Source organism: Copadichromis virginalis, linkage group LG11, assembly GCF_057382275.1.
Source record: "Copadichromis virginalis isolate Kocher_CV1m ecotype Utaka linkage group LG11, C_Virginalis_male_GT1.1, whole genome shotgun sequence".
NCBI classification, from domain to species: Eukaryota; Metazoa; Chordata; class Actinopteri; order Cichliformes; family Cichlidae; genus Copadichromis; species Copadichromis virginalis.
This window is the reverse complement of record NC_140628.1, coordinates 27,267,699-27,286,373: the sequence shown is the minus strand read 5'-3', so window position 1 is coordinate 27,286,373 and position 18,675 is coordinate 27,267,699. Positions and strand designations below refer to the sequence as shown.

Genomic DNA, 18,675 nt, shown 5'->3' with positions numbered 1-18,675 from the left:
TTTAACTCAAAATTCAGCAATTAATTCATTTCAGTCCATACATTCAGATTCAAGCATTCACACTGCAGTTTCTTCAGAAAATGCACTTTCTAGTTATTATTATTATATTTTATTTTTCCGTACGTTTTTTGTAATCCTACTCCTTCAAAACCGTTCAACTTAGAAAAACCATTCAAACACCGTTAGATTCCTATTCTTTTGGACAACACTGCTTCTATTTTTCATATTTTTAACATTTATATTTTTAATTTTATTCAACTTTATTCAACAAAAATTTATAATGTATTTCAATGGGGAGACCCTTCAAATCCTCATTCAACTTACTCATTTTTAAACTCTTACTACTTCCACATACATTGACATAGAGCCACCATTCAAACTTTAAAACGAAGACAAGACATTCAACTATTCAACTTGTATTTATCTTTTCAATATCTATTATACTTTTTCTTCAGTTCCAGTTTAAGTTTCATGATGTTTTTTCACCCGTTTCAGAGTTTATAATGGGTGTGTATGGGACGGAATGTTGGGGCTAGAGTGAGGCAGCTCAACTGCTAGAGTGAGAGGAGCAAAAAAATTAATCTTAAAATCTTTTTTAAAACTGCTGCTGTGTCCGCAGCGTTTGCTCTACAGGTATGATTTTACCCTCAAAACGTAGCCATCGCTGTCCTCTTTCATCCAATGTGTTTACTATTGTACTAGGTGTTATGGTTCTTTCATAAATGTCACCAATGCACAGCCTCCTCCCTCCAACTCTTCCATAGACTCTAATGTTAAAATCGCTCAGAAGGTTGGTTTGAAAATCAGAAGAGCATGGTGTCTTTCCACTGTCACCACGTCCATATAATAAACTCCACAGGCATGAAAACTGAGAATTCAGTAGACTAGAAGCTGCTGTCGCTCACGGTGAAAGAATTTTGTCAATACGACTTTTACTTTTAATTTGGGAACGATTTGTTTGGGCCTGACTTTTCTGTTCATTTTAAGCAGCAAAAGTGAGGCGCATGTCTGTGTACGTGTGTATGGAGCCATTGGGTGCGGTCACTATAGCAACCAGGCTCACACCTGCCTGCTTAACGAGCTCTGCCTGCCACTGTACCAAGATTCATCTTAAGCACTTCTCTTTCAACTGCTGCTGTGTCCACAGTGTTACAGCCATCATTTTACCCTCAAATTGTCCCCATTATTGTTCTCTTTCCAACAACGTGTCTTTCAAAGCTCAGGCATTTAAACTTTTTAAACTGTGTGGATCAAAGTGGAGGGATCACATTTTCTTCATTCAGTGATTCAAAGAATATGACCTTTTAATATTCATTCAGATGTTTTCTGACTCTAAATGTTCTTTTCTCATTTCTTAGGGTTTTCTAATTTACATTTAAAGCATTTTCAGCTTTTTTCCAACTTCTTCTTCTGTGTAACCTTCAGCTTTTAGCAGTTCAGCACCTTTGTTTTCAGGTTAAATATGATTTTTTGATTTTTTTTTATTTCATTCAATATTTTTAACTCAAAATTCAGCAATTAATTCATTTCAGTGCATACATTCAGATTCAAGCATTCACACTGCAGTTTCTTCAGAAAATGCACTTTCTAGTTAGTGTGAATGCTTGAAAAGCATTCACAGTATTGTTCTTCTAATCTTTATTATTCTATTTTATCTATTCCGTACGTTTTTTGTACTCCTACTCCTTCAAAACCGTTCAACTTAGAAAAACCATTCAAACACCATTAGATTCCTATTCTTTTGGACATGACTGCTTCTATTTTTCTCATTTTTAACATTTATATTTTTAATTTTATTCAACTTTATTCAACAAAAATTTCCCATGTATTTCAATGGGGAGACCCTTCAAATTCTCATTCAATTTACTCATTTTTAAACTCCTACTACTTCCACATACGTTGACATAGAGCCACCATTCAAACTTTAAAACGAAGACAAGACATTCAACTATTCAACTTGTATTTATCTTTTCAATATCTATTATACTTTTTCTTCAGTTCCAGTTTAAGTTTCATGATGTTTTTTCACCCGTTTCAGAGTTTATAATGGGTGTGTATGGGACGGAATGTTGCCGCTAGAGTGAGACAGCTCAACTGCTAGAGTGAGAGGAGCAAAAAAATTAATCTTAAAATCTTTTTTAAAACTGCTGCTGTGTCCACAGCGTTTGCTCTACAGGTATGATTTTACCCTCAAAACGTAGCCATCGCTGTCCTCTTTCATCCAATGTGTTTACTATTGTACTAGGTGTTATGGTTCTTTCATAAATGTCACCAATGCACAGCCTCCTCCCTCCAACTCTTCCATAGACTCTAATGTTAAAACGGCTCAGAAGGTTCGTTTGAAAATCAGAAGAGCATGGTGTTTTTACACTGTCACCACGTCCATATAATAAACTCCACAGGCATGAAAACTGAGAATTAGGTAGACTGGACATTGCTGCCGCTCACGGTGAAAGAATTTCGTCAATACGACCTATACTTTTCATTTGGGAGCGATTTGTTTCGGCCTGACTTTTCTGTTCATTTTAAGCAGCAAAAGTGAGGCGCATGTCTGTGTACGTGTGTATGGAGCCATTGGGTGCGGTCACTATAGCAACCAGGCTCACACCTGCCTGCTTAACGAGCTCTGCCTGCCACTGTACCAAGATTCATCTTAAGCACTTCTCTTTCAACTGCTGCTGTGTCCACAGTGTTACAGCCATCATTTTACCCTCAAAACGTCGCCATCGTTGTTCTTTTTCCAACATCTTGTCTTTCAAAGCTCAGAGATGTAAACTTTTTAAACTGTGTGGGTCCAAGTGGAGGGATCACATTTTAGTCATTCAGTGATTCAAAGAATATGACCTTTTAATATTCTTTCAGATGTTTTCTGACTCTAAATGTTCTTTTCTCATTTCTTAGGTTTTTCTAATTTACAATTAAAACATTTTCAGCTTTTTTCCAACTTCTTCTTCTGTGTAACCTTCAGCTTTTAGCAGTTCAGCACTTTTGTTTTCAGGTTAAATTCGGGTTTTTTTTTTATCTCATTCAAGATTTTTAACTTAAATTCAGTAATTAATTCATTTCAGTGCATACATTCAGATTCAAGCATTCACACTGCAGTTTCTTCAGAAAATGCACTTTCTAGTTATTCTATTTTATCTATTCCGTACGTTTTTTGTACTCCTACTCCTTCAAAACCGTTCAACTTAGAAAAACCATTCAAACACCATTAGATTCCTATTCTTTTGGACATGACTGCTTCTATTTTTCTCATTTTTAACATTTATATTTTTAATTTTATTCAACTTTATTCAACAAAAATTTCCCATGTATTTCAATGGGGAGACCCTTCAAATTCTCATTCAACTTACTCATTTTTAAACTCTTACTACTTCCACATACATTGACATAGAGCCACCATTCAAACTTTAAAACGAAGACAAGACATTCAACTATTCAACTTGTATTTATCTTTTCAATATCTATTATACTTTTTCTTCAGTTCCAGTTTAAGTTTCATGATGTTTTTTCACCCGTTTCAGAGTTTATAATGGGTGTGTATGGGACGGAATGTTGGGGCTAGAGTGAGGCAGCTCAACTGCTAGAGTGAGAGGAGCAAAAAAAATTATCTTAAAATCTTTTTTAAAACTGCTGCTGTGTCTGCAGCGTTTGCTCTACAGGTATGATTTTACCCTCAAAATGTAGCCATCGCTGTCCTCTTTCATCCAATGTGTTTACTATTGTCCTAGGTGTTATGGTTCTTTCATAAATGTCACCAATGCACAGCCTCCTCCCTCCAACTCTTCCATAGACTCTAATGTTAAAATGGCTCAGAAGGTTCGTTTGAAAATCAGAAGAGCATGGTGTTTTTACACTGTCACCACGTCCATATAATAAGCTCCACAGGCATGAAAACTGAGAATTAGGTAGACTAGACATTGCTGTCGCTCACGGTGAAAGAATTTTGTCAATACGACTTTTACTTTTCATTTGGGAGCGATTTGTTTCGGCCTGACTTTTCTGTTCATTTTAAGCAGCAAAAGTGAGGTGCATGTCTGTGTGCGTGTGTATGGAGCCATTGGGTGCGGTCACTATAGCAACTAGGCTCACACCTGCCTGCTTAACGAGCTCTGCCTGCCACTCTGCCAAGATTCATCTTAAACACTTCTCTTTCAACTGCTGCTGTGTCCACAGTGTTACAGCCATCATTTTACCCTCAAAACGTCGCCATCGTTGTTCTTTTTCCAACATCTTGTCTTTCAAAGCTCAGAGATGTAAACTTTTTAAACTGTGTGGGTCCAAGTGGAGGGATCACATTTTAGTCATTCAGTGATTCAAAGAATATGACTTTTTAATATTCTTTCAGATGTTTTCTGACTCTAAATGTTCTTTTCTCATTTCTTAGGGTTTTCTAATTTACAATTAAAACATTTTCAGCTTTTTTCCAACTTCTTCTTCTGTGTAACCTTCAGCTTTTAGCAGTTCAGCACTTTTGTTTTCAGGTTAAATTCGGGTTTTTTTTTTAATCTCATTCAAGATTTTTAACTTAAATTCAGTAATTAATTCATTTCAGTGCATACATTCAGATTCAAGCATTCACACTGCAGTTTCTTCAGAAAATGCACTTTCTAGTTAGTGTGAATGCTTGAAAAGCATTCACAGTATTGTTATTCTAATCTTTATTATTATTATATTTTATTCTGTATTCCGTACGTTTTTTGTAAGCCTACTCCTTCAAAACCGTTCAACTTAGAAAAACCATTCAAACACCGTTAGATTCCTATTCTTTTGGACAACACTGCTTCTATTTTTCATATTTTTAACATTTATATTTTTAATTTTATTCAACTTTATTCAACAAAAATTTCCCATGTATTTCAATGGGGAGACCCTTCAAATCCTCATTCAACTTACTCATTTTTAAACTCTTACTACTTCCACATACATTGACATAGAGCCACCATTCAAACTTTAAAACGAAGACAAGACATTCAACTATTCAACTTGTATTTATCTTTTCAATATCTATTATACTTTTTCTTCAGTTCCAGTTTAAGTTTCATGATGTTTTTTCACCCGTTTCAGAGTTTATAATGGGTGTGTATGGGACGGAATGTTGGGGCTAGAGTGAGGCAGCTCAACTGCTAGAGTGAGAGGAGCAAAAAAATTAATCTTAAAATCTTTTTTAAAACTGCTGCTGTGTCCGCAGCGTTTGCTCTACAGGTATGATTTTACCCTCAAAACGTAGCCATCGCTGTCCTCTTTCATCCAATGTGTTTACTATTGTCCTAGGTGTTATGGTTCTTTCGTAAATGTCACCAATGCACAGCCTCCTCCCTCCAACTCTTCCATAGACTCTAATGTTAAAATGGCTCAGAAGGTTCGTTTGAAAATCAGAAGAGCATGGTGTCTTTCCACTGTCACCACGTCCATATAATAAACTCCACAGGCATGAAAACTGAGAATTAGGTAGACTAGACATTGCTGTCACTCACGGTGAAAGAATTTTGTCAATACGACTTTTACTTTTCATTTGGGAACGATTTGTTTCGGCCTGACTTTTCTGTTCATTTTAAGCAGCAAAAGTGAGGCGCATGTCTGTGTACGTGTGTATGGAGCCATTGGGTGCGGTCACTATAGCAACCAGGCTCACACCTGCCTGCTTAACGAGCTCTGCCTGCCACTGTACCAAGATTCATCTTAAGCACTTCTCTTTCAACTGCTGCTGTGTCCACAGTGTTACAGCCATCATTTTACCCTCAAATTGTCGCCATTATTGTTCTCTTTCCAACACCGTATCTTTCAAAGCTCAGGCATTTAAACTTTTTAAACTGTGTGGATCAAAGTGGAGGGCTCACATTTGAGTCATTCAGTGATTCAAAGAATATGACCTTTTAATATTCATTCAGATGTTTTCTGACTCTAAATGTTCTTTTCTCATTTCGTAGGGTTTTCTAATTTACATTTAAAACATTTTCAGTTTTTTTCCAACTCCTTCTTCTGTGTAACCTTCAGCTTTTAGCAGTTCAGCACCTTTGTTTTCAGGTTAAATTCGTTTTTTTTTTTTGTTTTTTTTTAATCTCATTCAATATTTTTAACTCAAAATTCAGCAATTAATTCATTTCAGTGCATACATTCAGATTCAAGCATTCACACTGCAGTTTCTTCAGAAAATGCACTTTCTAGTTATTATTCTGTATTCCGTACGTTTTTTGTAATCTATCTCCTTCAAAACCGTTCAACTTAGAAAAACCATTCAAACACCGTTAGATTCCTATTCTTTTGGACAACACTGCTTCTATTTTTCTCATTTTTAACATTTATATTTTTTATTTTATTCAACTTTATTCAACAAAAATTTATAATGTATTTCAATGGGGAGACCCTTCAAATTCTCATTCAAATTCCTCCTCTTTAAACTGTATCTACTTCCACATACATTGACATAGAGCCACCATTCCAACTTTAAAACGAAGACAAGACATTCAACTATTCAACTTGTATTTATCTTTTCAATATCTATTATACTTTTTCTTCAGTTCCAGTTTAAGTTTCATGATGTTTTTTCACCCGTTTCAGAGTTTATAATAGGTGTGTATGGGACGGAATGTTGGGGCTAGAGTGAGAGAGCTCAACTGCTAGAGTGAGAGGAGCAAAAAAATTAATCTTAAAATCTTTTTTAAAACTGCTGCTGTGTCCACAGCGTTTGCTCTACAGCCGCCATTTTACCCTCAAAACGTAGCCATCGCTGTCCTCTTTCATCCAATGTGTTTACTATTGTCCTAGGTGTTATGGTTCTTTCATAAATGTCACCAATGCACAGCCTCCTCCCTCCAACTCTTCCATAGACTCTAATGTTAAAATGGCTCAGAAGGTTCGTTTGAAAATCAGAAGAGCATGGTGTCTTTCCACTGTCACCACGTCCATATAATAAGCTCCACAGGCATGAAAACTGAGAATTAGGTAGACTAGACATTGCTGTCGCTCACGGTGAAAGAATTTTGTCAATACGACTTTTACTTTTCATTTGGGAGCGATTTGTTTCGGCCTGACTTTTCTGTTCATTTTAAGCAGCAAAAGTGAGGCGCATGTCTGTGTACGTGTGTATGGAGCCCTTGGGTGCAGTCACTATAGCAACCAGTCTCACACCTGCCTGCTTAACGAGCTCTGCCTGCCACTGTACCAAGATTCATCTTAAACACTTCTCTTTCAACTGCTGCTGTGTCCACAGTGTTACAGCCATCATTTTACCCTCAAATTGTCGCCATTATTGTTCTCTTTCCAACACCGTATATTTCAAAGCTCAGGCATTTAAACTTTTTAAACTGTGTGGATCAAAGTGGAGGGATCACATTTGAGTCATTCAGTGATTCAAAGAATATGACCTTTTAATATTCATTCAGATGTTTTCTGACTCTAAATGTTCTTTTCTCATTTCTTAGGGTTTTCTAATTTACATTTAAAACATTTTCAGTTTTTTTCCCAACTCCTTCTTCTGTGTAACCTTCAGCTTTTAGCAGTTCAGCACTTTTGTTTTCAGGTTAAATTCGGGTTTTTTTTTGGTTTTTTTTTAATCTCATTCAATATTTTTAACTCAAAATTCAGCAATTAATTCATTTCAGTGCATACATTCAGATTCAAGCATTCACACTGCAGTTTCTTCAGAAAATGCACTTTCTAGTTAAAATTGTTATTATAAATCTTTTAAAGTTATTTCTACAATAAACTGTGCTACAGGATCTGCTGTTGAAGAACTACTTACAACTGCACGTCCAGTCATCCAAAGACAGGACAAAAGACCTTGCACCTGTAAAGGTGACATGAGAATTTTACCAAAGAATGTATAGATATTTACATGTATCGCTTTTATGTAAGTACATCCTCTCTCTTAGAAAAATACAGTATTTCTAACCCATTCTTCTTCTTTTATTATATGTCACTCAGGGAAGGAAATGGGTGTGATGAACAAAGCCTGCCACTGCTTGAATACTGGAAAGTGTAAGTTGCCTATAACTTCTAAGATTTTTGGAATAGGGAAGGAATAAAATGATGAGAAAAATCAGTGATAAAATCAATTATTGTATTCTCTTTATTATCATGGCTTTGAAGAGTGATTACAGATAGAAGTTACACATTTTTTTTTCATTTCATTTTTTCATTAATTTTCTTTTTTGTGTCCAATTGCTTTATCTTTCTGGATTCATTCAAACCACAAGGGAAAAAACACTGCAAGAAGGAAAAGTTCAAGAACATGAAGATATGCCAAAGGATTAATAAATCCTTCAACCCCTCCGTGCCCATATGAGCAATATAAAGAAGCCCTCTATTCTTACACATGCATGCTTTTGTAAGACTCATTGCCAATCATATTTTCTATGCATACACATGATACTTTTTACAAATGCAGTGTAAAAGAAACTTTATCACTGGAATTTGAACTCACTATAACTTTCTGAATGGGACCATTATTATTTTAAATATCCCACTTAATAAAATCTCCAAAAAATATATTATGTTGTCTTTTTTTATTCATTTTTTAAAAAAGTAATCAATCAATCAAATAAGGTGAATCAAGGTATAATAAAACATCTACGTATATATATTATTAACATGGTTAAATGCTCACAGTGATTATAATTTGTAAGGAGTACACTTTCCCTGCTTTCCTTTTATGAAACTATTCACTGAACTAGCTCCAGGGGAGTGATTACAATGACAGTATTAAAACTAGCGAAACTACATTTTACTGTTAATAGATATAATATTGAACATAAAAAATAGGCATTGCACTAATTAAATAATGTGTATGTCTAACATTAGGATTATGGACTGCGCTATGTTTTCTTAATCATTGTGCAGGAAGATTGTTGTCAAAAAACAGGGAGCGAGAAAGAAGCCTTTCATTCTCAGAAGACTTAAGAGTGTGGAGAACTCAGTTGAACAACACAGGTGCAGAAAAGGCAAACAGAACCATCATCATCAGGCTGCCTTGGTATGGGAAGTGGATGGCAGGGGCGTGAGCTGGGGGTGGAAAATATGACAAGCAAAGAGACACGTTTGAGGTTAGGACTGAAAAAGAAAAACGCTTAAAGCATATTTGCAAATTTATAACACTGCCTGTGGCCAATTTTAAAAGATGGGTGCGATCATCATAGTTTCTTTAAATGCTCCACACTACAAAGACGTCGTTTGGCATTAACGTCTCAAAATCTTTTGTACATTTCACCTCTATTTTTCTACGGAAGCGTAGAGCTGCCACCCAGGCAAAAGAAAAATAGAAGTATGTCACGTTATTCCGTAATTTTCTTATGAGGTCATAGGTTATAGTAAAATACCCGTTGCTCAACAACACTAAAGAACTTGTTAAAGAAAAATGAGTAGAGATAAGATGTGTGGTTTATTCACCTGTGACGGTAAGATTTTGGTACATTGTGATATCAGTCACGGGGTTCCATGCCTTGCATATGTAATTCCCAAAATTCTGGCTGGTTGCAGGGAATACAATAGTAGATGTGTTCTGTAGAGGTGTTGACAGATTGTTGAAGAACCAGGAGAAGTCACACGCTGGTCGAGAATCAGCCTGGCATATCAGGGACACGTGCATGAACATACTTGCACGGGAAATGGTCAGTCTGACTGGGCCATCTGGAAAAAGAAAGATTTCGTTTGAATAATGTACTGCAAAATTATGAATAGTGTTTCCTTGGCACACAATTCAAAAGAATATTGGGCAGATTACTCAGAACTAGTTCTCAATAAACACTCACAGTTCACCAACAGTCTGTACTGGGGGCTCACATGATCACCAGCCTTATTGGTAGCAACACACTGATATGTCCCTTCACTGTCCAGTGTCACTGGGGTGAAATGCAGCATGTTGTTTTCAGTATTATAGGACGCATATGAGTTATTAGAGGGATTAGTGTTAAGCTTCATGTTGTCTTTCATCCAGTAGATCGTGTCATAGGGCCCAATAACCTCACAGGTGAGAGTAAAGTTTTTAGTGTCGATTGGAATTGTCTTGTTTTTGATCATCACTGACTCTATGGCCTCTGTAGACACAAATTACAAGGTGTTAAACACAAAAGAGCATGACATCTTGACTGGAGTACATCCCCATGAAATATTTAGACTTTAAGAACACAATAAGAATTTGTATTTGATCAGTTTCAGAGCCACATGTGCAACAAATTTCCCAAAAATCTTAAAGTGTTCATACCAACAACTGTGAGCGTAGTGGAGTTTGTGCTGTTCTTTCCTGTCACATTATTAATGGCCATACATGTGTATTCTCCACTCATGTTGAAAGACAAGAGGCTAGTTGCATACACTGACGTGTTGGACACAATTGATCCATTGAACCACCAGCAGAATTGGCTGAGTGGCTCTGACATGGCAGAACAGCTGAAGACGGCTTGACGTCCTGTTTCAGCAAAAGCTGGCCCATAAATAATGGGCTTTTCTGGACCATCTGTAACAGCAAAAGAGGATAGGTGACTCTAACAGTAAGAATCTAGAGTGTTAACTTTTTTGTTAACTACAAAGTTCTTTAAATTGTGCCCATGTTGGACTCGTGCAAGTATCCTTCTTCAACTTGCGGTTAAAAATGTGGTGATGGATCAGCATGATGCAAAAGAGACTGACACACCTGTCCCTGATGAATGTTCTTACAGACGTTTTGAATATCTGTGCCGCTCCTGAGGAAATTTATTGTCTAAACTTTTGAGCAACAAGCAACACTGGAGTATTATAAGTAAGTATAATACTTAGTAAGTAAGTAATAAGTAAGTAATTTAGTAAGTAATAAGTATTATAAGGCAAAGATAACACTTTGAGTTAGTATGAGCTACCACCGAGCAATTTAACATTATGAAGCAATTTCATAGTCCTACCTTTAATGCAAAAGAGTAGCCCACCTGACTATATAGCATGCAAATTTGTCTTTTGAGCTGGGTAAAGTATTATCCAAATTTGGATAGGTTCTGGTCAGCTGTGCAGTTCATTGTATATTTATTGTGTTGACTCCTGTGTCTTAAGAGACATTGTAGTTGCAACACTAAAATACTCTTTGATAGTTTTATCATGAAATTGGTCACCTGTGTGTCAAGTCATCATGTTTTTCACAGCTGTGTGGGTACGGTTCAGCATGTAGTGTGATTGCTATCCACACCAGAGCATGCAACACCAGTGCTTTCTCAATGAAAGCTGACTTTGTAAAATTGCTGCATTAAGTAAATTACTAATCTATAATTAATGTGAAGCTAATACAAATTGAGGTGCACTTTTTGTAAAAGTGATCAATCAGGCAATCGTGGTTAGGCATATGAGAAGCAAGTCTGCACATTATGAACATTATGACCCTTTTTGTAGAATCCATGTTTTAGAATGGTAAATGGCCTGCATTTGTATAGTGCTTTACTCAGTCCCCAAGGACCCCAAAGCGCTTTACACTACATTCAGTCATTCACCCATTCAAACACTGGCAATGGCAAGCTACATTGTAGCCACAGCTGCCCTGGGGCGCACTGACAGAGGCGAGGCTGCCGGACACCCTCTGACCACCACCAGTAGGCAAACATGGGGTTAGTATCTTGCCCAAGGATATTTGTCATGCAGCCAGGAGGCAGCCTGGGATCAAACCACCGACCTTCTGATTAGTGGCTGATTAGTGGCTCTGCCACCTGAGCTACAGCCACCCCAACTGAAGAACCGAAATACAATTGATTTACCTAATTTAAGGTGATGCACCATTGACATTGAACCATTTAGTAGCATACATTCTATACATTCTAATATACTCACAATTGACAATGAGGTTATAAGTAGGGCTGGCCTTGTTTCCAAAAGCATTAATAGCCATACAGCAGTAGTTTCCATTATCATAGCGCTCCACCATACTGAGGTGGAGCGTCTTATTTTCCATGTAGAAAACAGTTCTGTTTTCATCATGCAGTATCTCCCCATTCTTCATCCAGTAAATGTATTCAGCAGGTCCAGTTACATTGCATGTTAAGTTATATGAATAACCTTCTATGGCCGGCATCATTGGTGCTTTTACTTCCACATTTTCTATTTGATCTGCAAACAAAACAAACGCAACAGTCATTTGGTCAGAAAGACATGACAAAGGTAACTTACATCAAAGCTGTTGTTAAAAAGGTCCAACAGTGCCCACATTTAACCTTTAGTATGAGCCTTCAAATACTCCAAAACTGGTATGTTAACCGCACTTTAGCGCATCTCGGTGAGTTTTAAATGGCCCACGGCAGCCACACAACAGCCTATTGTCCCTGATGCCCTCTGGTTATAGACATAACATTGATAAATCACACACTGGCACGCTATGGAACACTTTCTTTTTTTTCCAAAACCCGCAAAGCATGAAGAAATGAGACAAACACACAACACACATGCACATAGATATGCAAGTATAATTTAACATCTGTGCATTGTCTTTTATTTACTGCCTTCTGTAAAGTTTCATACGATATTGATATGTTTTATGTATTTGTAATTAATTTTTCTGTGCCTGAACTTTTGGTATTTCACATAACTGAAATGATCTGAACTCCAGATAATTGACTTGCAACAATTATCTTGAAATGTTAAAATCATATCACTCAGTTGCGTAAATCTTTAAAATATCAAACTCACAGATGACAACGAGCATGTAAATAGCGCTGGGCATGTTTCCAGCAGCATTAATAGCCAAACAGTAGTAGTTTCCAGTGTCATATCGCTTTACTGGATTAATCTCAACTGTCTCGTTATCCTTGTGGAAAAAAGTCCTGTTGTCTTCATGCAGTCTCTGCCCATTCTTCATCCAGTAAATGTAGTCAGCAGGTCCAGTTACATTGCATGTTAAATTATAGGCGTAACCTTCTTTGACAAAGGTCACTGGTGCATTTAGTTTTACATTTTGGATTGGATCTGCAAACAAAGCAAACCACATAACACTTAATTTCTCTATTTAGCTGCCATTCCTCTTTCTAAGAAGGAAAATAAATTAAATACACTTTTTGCATCAACCCAAAAACATGTTGGCTGTTTTGTTAAGTATTTAAATCCCCAAAATGTCTAAATACTGCTAAAAAACATATCATGACTCTTCATTTGGATCTTCCTTACAGCAAACATTTTCTCGGGGATGTAGATATTAAAACAATTTGTGTCTAGCATTTGAAAATGAGTACAAAATTAAATAAAACTAGTTTTCAGAAAAATAGAAAAAACACATTTCATTGCTTTCTGTCATGCTCACAATTCACCAGTAGTCTGTACTGGGGGCTTTTTCGCTGGCCAGCCTTATTGGTAGCAACACACTGATATATCCCTTCATTGTACGTTGTCACTGGGATGAAGTTCAGCATGTTGTTTTCAATGTTATAGGAGATATGTGAGTCATTAGAGGGGTCCATGTTGAGCATCACGTTATCTTTCATCCAGTAGATTGTGTCATAGGGCCCAGTAACATCACAGGTGAGAGTAAAGTTCTTAGTGTTGATTGGAATTGTCGTGCTTTTGATCATCACTGACTCTATGGCCTCTGTAGACACAGAACATGAGAGTTGAGAGGGTAAGATGTCTTTAGTGTTCTTTATTCTTGGAACACAATAGCAGCCAGAGTCATATGTTAAAAATGTTTCATCTAATTCCTCTGAATCCTAAAGTTTTCATACCAATCACGGTGAGTGTCGTGGAGTTTGTGCTGTTCTTTCCTGTCACATTATTAATGGCCATGCATTTGTACTCTCCGCTCATGCCTAAAGACAACACATCAGTTGTGTAGTCTGATGTATTGGCCACGATGGATCCATTGAACCACCAGCAGAACGTACTGGGAGGCACTGACTCGGCAGAACAGCTGAAGACAGCTTGATGTCCTGTTTCAGCAAAAGCTGGCCCATAAACAGAAGGTGTTTCTGGTCCATCTGTAACAGAAGAGGAGATAGATGAATATCTAAACAACTATAAATGTAAAACTTAAAAATTGTTCATTTAAACATGACACTCAACTGCATAAAATCTCTAAATATTATACTCACAGTTGACAAAGAGCATGTAAGGAGTGCTCATGTTCTCTGAAACGGCATTAATAGCCATACACTCATAATTGGCATTATCATAGCGCCCCACCATTCTGATGTGAAGTGTTTTGTTATCATTGTAGAAAACTATTCTGTTGTTTTCATCCAGTGGCTCCCCATTCTTCATCCAGTAAATGTAATCAGCAGGTACATTTGTGTTGCATGTTAAATTATAGGAGTAACCTTCTTTGGCAGGCATCATTGGTGCTTCTACTATTATGTTTTGCAGCGGCTCTGCAAACAAAGCAAATCACAAAATAGCTCTTTAGTTCTCCCTCGAGGCACCTGTCTCCTTTTTATGAATGAAAAGTTATTTTGTGTACACCAAAAAAAATGGTCACGTAAGTCTTACCGATAACAGTAAGCATTATGTCTGCAGTGCTGTTTTTGCCACTGATGCTGTTGAAGGCCACACAGAGGTACTTTCCACTCATGCTGGTTGTCAGAGACGGTGTGACATACTCTAACTTGTTGGAGACCAGAACATTTTCGTGGTACCATTCATAGATGCTGGGAGGATTAGATGTTGCATTGCAGGTGAATGTGACGTAGTCTCCTGCCTTTGCCAAATTTGGTCCCATGACATTTGCTTTCTCTGGTCCATCTAAACACATAAAGAACACCACAAATTACTTTCACTGAAAAATGCTTATGTGACTACAAACATTCAGATAATACAGAACTGACATCACAGTGATAATCGTTATGTTAATAATGATACAAATACTTACAGTAAACTGTGACTGTGAAGGGGTCGCTGGTTTGGTTGCTTACAGAATTAAAAGCCTCACACTGATAATCTCCACCATCTGAATGCTGGGTTGAACTAATAGTCAGTGTCCTGTTGCCCGTGCCAAACGTTGTTTTATTGTCAGCAGAAATAAGTTGATCGTTTTTCCACCAATGAATGATGTCAACAGGTCCCATCACTTCACAGCTCAAAGAGAATGTCTCACCAAATATTGCTGGTTTGGCAAGATTCACCACGACTGCTGTCACAGGATCTGTTGGAGTTTAGTAAGTAATTTAAATTCACTCAAATATTTGACCTGAAAAAATATGGCATGTTCAACTAGATAATTCCTCTGCACTGTACAAAGGAAAAGGCACAAATCACAACTCTTTCTCTTTGGTCTTAATGGTCTACCAGCTCAGCAGATCTAAGCAGCAAAGTAAAAAATAAAACAAAATAAATTTTTAAACAGATACCAAACCAAACTTACCCACAATCTGGATCGTTGCTGTTTGGCTGCTGTATCTGAACGTGACATTATTGTGAATTAGGCATGTGTAATTTCCTGACATGCTCTCGTTAACTTTCTCTAGTTCAAGCTTTGGTTCAATTTTGTTTAGGTACACTCCATTAACCATCCACTGGAACATTGCTGGAGGACTGGACACCGCTGAGCATGACAGTGTGATATTAGATCCGCCTTTGTATATACTCATAAGGGGCATGACTGTCATCTCCGTGTTACTTGGGCCGTCTGGTGACAGAACAGGGCATAAATTGTTTTAGAGGTTATTGTTGGGACAGCAGATTGTTTTATAGATTGTATGCATGTATTGGTGTCTTTTGGTTAGAACTCACAGCTGATAGTCAGATTCACAGGGGCGCTGATGTCATTACTGACATTATTAGACACATTACACTTGTATAGTCCTTGATCATAGCGGGTCACGTTCATGATAGTGAGAATGGTGTTTCCACTGCTGAGTTGAACTTTTTCATTGGCCGTGATCATTGAGCTCCCATTGAACCACTGATAAGACAGGGATGTACCTTTGGACACACTGCACATAAGTACTGCTGTGTCATTGAACTCCACCAGGTTGGTTGTGCTTGTCTGAACGGTCACATTTGAAACAGACTCTGCGGAGAATAAAACAGCAAGGCATTTGTCATGTTTTATTTAAGCAAATGTGTCCTCCACCAAATATATATGAAAATGTGACCCATATGTTGAAATAAAGTCAGGTTCAAGATAAAAACAAATAAAAACAAAACAGTCTTATACAAAATGGCCTCCTTGGGTGACAGTATTGGTCTGTTGATTTGTCAGTCCAATTCTTTGGTTCATCAAGGATATACTTTAATTTGCATTTACCTCTTAAAATTTTTGTTAAACAATGACTTGGTGTGATGTCGTGTTCTGAGTTGGTATTTACCCTGACTTTTATCAGTTTGATGTAAAACCTTTGTTGTAACAATTGTTGAAAATCAAGATCAACATATTTTTGATAGTGTTATTTAAATTTATAGTGTAATTGTTTTCCCTTTTTTTCTAGATAGATATGTCTACAATGTGATAGTGTGAGTTGTTTTTCTCCTTAACATAATGGAACCAAGAGACTCTGACAATGCCTCTTTTCATAAATCATAACAAAGTTAATTAATTATAACAACAACAACAACAACAACAATAATAATAATAATAATAATAATAATGACAATGATACAGAAATCGTGCAAGAAGTATAATGTAGGAAGTGAAATCTTCTTGAAATCTGTGCTGGTGACTAAACAAGAAAAATGAGAGAGCGCTTACCTTCAACTGAAAGTGTTAACTGAGAAGAAATTTCATTGATTAGATCCTGTACTGCGTAGTTTCCAGAGTCTTCCAATTTTACTGAGTGTATGGTCAGTGATGAAGTACTTTGGTTAAAAGATACTCTGTCACGCCAAGTTTTGGAAATAGCAAAACCCCCATTTAGTATTATCACAATTTGGCGGGTGTTGAATAGCCATCCGCCTGAGCTGACAGTGTAATTGCTGCTAAGGGTAACATTGTTTCCCACTGCGACGGGGTTCTCAGAGGCATATAATGTCTGACTGCATGTCACATCTAGAAAGAGAAAGCAAGTAAAATATTCAGTCGCCACGTAGTTGTCATCCACACACTGGGACAGAAGTAGTTACAAAAGTACTGATATATGTCAAAGTAGTATATTTAAAGAATTTTAATTGATATTAGGATCTATAAATTGTCTAATTCTCTGACCCTGTAGTTATTGTAATAGGCAATAAAACTCATTGAACTTCACTTATCATTCAGTTTTACCTGTGAAAGTTACTGCAGCCAAGAATAGGATGAACACCACTGGAGACTCCATTAAGCTTTGATGAATAAAATCCTGTGATATTCTCTGCTACCTGCCTTCAAATCAGCTAATATTTACTCTGTAACACTGCAGCTCTCTGTGTTCTTGATGCAAATGCCTTCCCCTGCCTTCACCATCATCATACCACCTCAAAGTCATGACCACACCTTGTTTTACCCTTTTATATTGATGCTTTACAGGTGCACACCTATGAGTGTCCATTTACTGTATACTGTTGTTCTGCAACTTTTTCCAACCAAGGAAACATGTGGAGAGCGTTTATAATTTTAACACGTGACTCTGTACCTAGAATGCAAACCAAATCTGTGGAATCTTGGTCTCTGAACGTCATTTTAGTATTCTCATAAAAAAGATGAGTCACTTCCTCCCACAATAGAGATGGAAACCACTGAATTGGACAAAATAAAAACAAATTTGGGGTTAGGCATTTGCAGATTCAGCTATGATGATCCATCCAAATCTGTAAATGCCTTCTTATTGGATTATTTGGTTATGAGTTGCACCCAGAATATCAAAACTTAAAGAATTTGTAGAGGACAATGGACTCTCTGTCCCACTATACTGGATCGTCTCCTTCTCCTACTTTGTTTACAGTAACCAAAGAGACACGGGATAAATGCACTATTCATCTGTAAACAAAATTACAATTTTCTTTCCCCCATAAGACTAGAATAAAAATAAATAAATAAATAAGTTTCACAAATACCTCTCACAATCAGCTCAATTTTTTATTTTCAATATACACGATATCTGCTTTTCTTTTTTTTGGAGCACCTAATAACATGTGGTGTTAAAGGCTATAAACATTGAATCGATTTTAAGTGAAAATAAACCAATAATAGGGTTGATAGAGCAAGGAAATGGCAAACAAAGACATGATCACGCTACACATAAAAAACAAGGGTGTTGCATTCACTAGCTGAGGTCACATCCTAATTTAGGTATGACAGTATTTCTAGTAGATAATGGTGATGGCTGCACTTACAGCCACACAGTGGTAATAGCCACCATATTAGTGTAGAGGCTTATACATAACATCACATTCACATTTGTCTTTCTTCAAATAGGAATTAATTTACAGGACAATGAATAACTGGATTTGGTTTAGAATTAGTTCACATATCCACATAACACAGTATTCTAAAATAAGTGTGCACATTTTAGTTTACACTGTTATGTATGATTTAATCTTTGTTTTCTGAGTTACTTTAGTTGGAGCTGCTCCCGTCCCTTGATTGAGGAGCCAACAGGTGGAAAAGGGGCAGAACAAGCCTTGATGGAAAGCTGCAAATTGGCTCATTTCATAATTTAGGACCATGTGGGGTAATTGGAGTTAGGTTTTGTGTGTTTTACCCCTTTTTGTGCTTTTGTGGGTGATCAGCCATTGTTAAGTTTCCCCTTTGTCTCGTTAAGTTAGTTCAGTTTGTTTCAGTTATCAGTATGGTTTGTCAACTTTGAGTAGAGTTCTGTTATTTTGACCTCT

The 18,675-nt window shown here is 36.9% G+C and overlaps 2 protein-coding genes across 2 annotated transcripts in view; one reads left to right on the top strand and one right to left on the bottom strand.

Annotated features, from left to right (window-relative positions):
- Positions 1-8,477, top strand: part of LOC146698894 (uncharacterized) — a 37,248-nt gene extending 28,771 nt beyond the window's left edge. Inside the window, exons 3-5 of the mRNA XM_085471769.1 lie at positions 7,720-7,797; positions 7,927-7,980; positions 8,199-8,477. Of these exons, the coding sequence (XP_085327895.1) occupies positions 7,720-7,797; positions 7,927-7,980; positions 8,199-8,287 (221 nt within the window). The 3' untranslated portion in view covers positions 8,288-8,477. The remainder of the gene's footprint in view (positions 1-7,719; positions 7,798-7,926; positions 7,981-8,198) is intronic.
- Positions 8,049-17,183, bottom strand: LOC146698893 (hemicentin-1-like). The gene is made up of 15 exons (XM_085471762.1): positions 17,132-17,183; positions 16,619-16,915; positions 15,661-15,942; positions 15,293-15,556; positions 14,801-15,073; positions 14,422-14,673; positions 14,028-14,303; positions 13,662-13,913; positions 13,244-13,528; positions 12,637-12,912; positions 11,785-12,060; positions 10,202-10,453; positions 9,750-10,034; positions 9,388-9,627; positions 8,049-9,003 (listed from the first exon to the last, which is right to left on the bottom strand). The coding sequence occupies exons 1-15, from the start codon at positions 17,181-17,183 to the stop codon at positions 8,915-8,917; spliced, it is 3,651 nt and encodes a 1,216-aa protein (XP_085327888.1). The 3' UTR covers positions 8,049-8,914.
- Between the last annotated feature and the right edge of the window lie 1,492 nt (positions 17,184-18,675).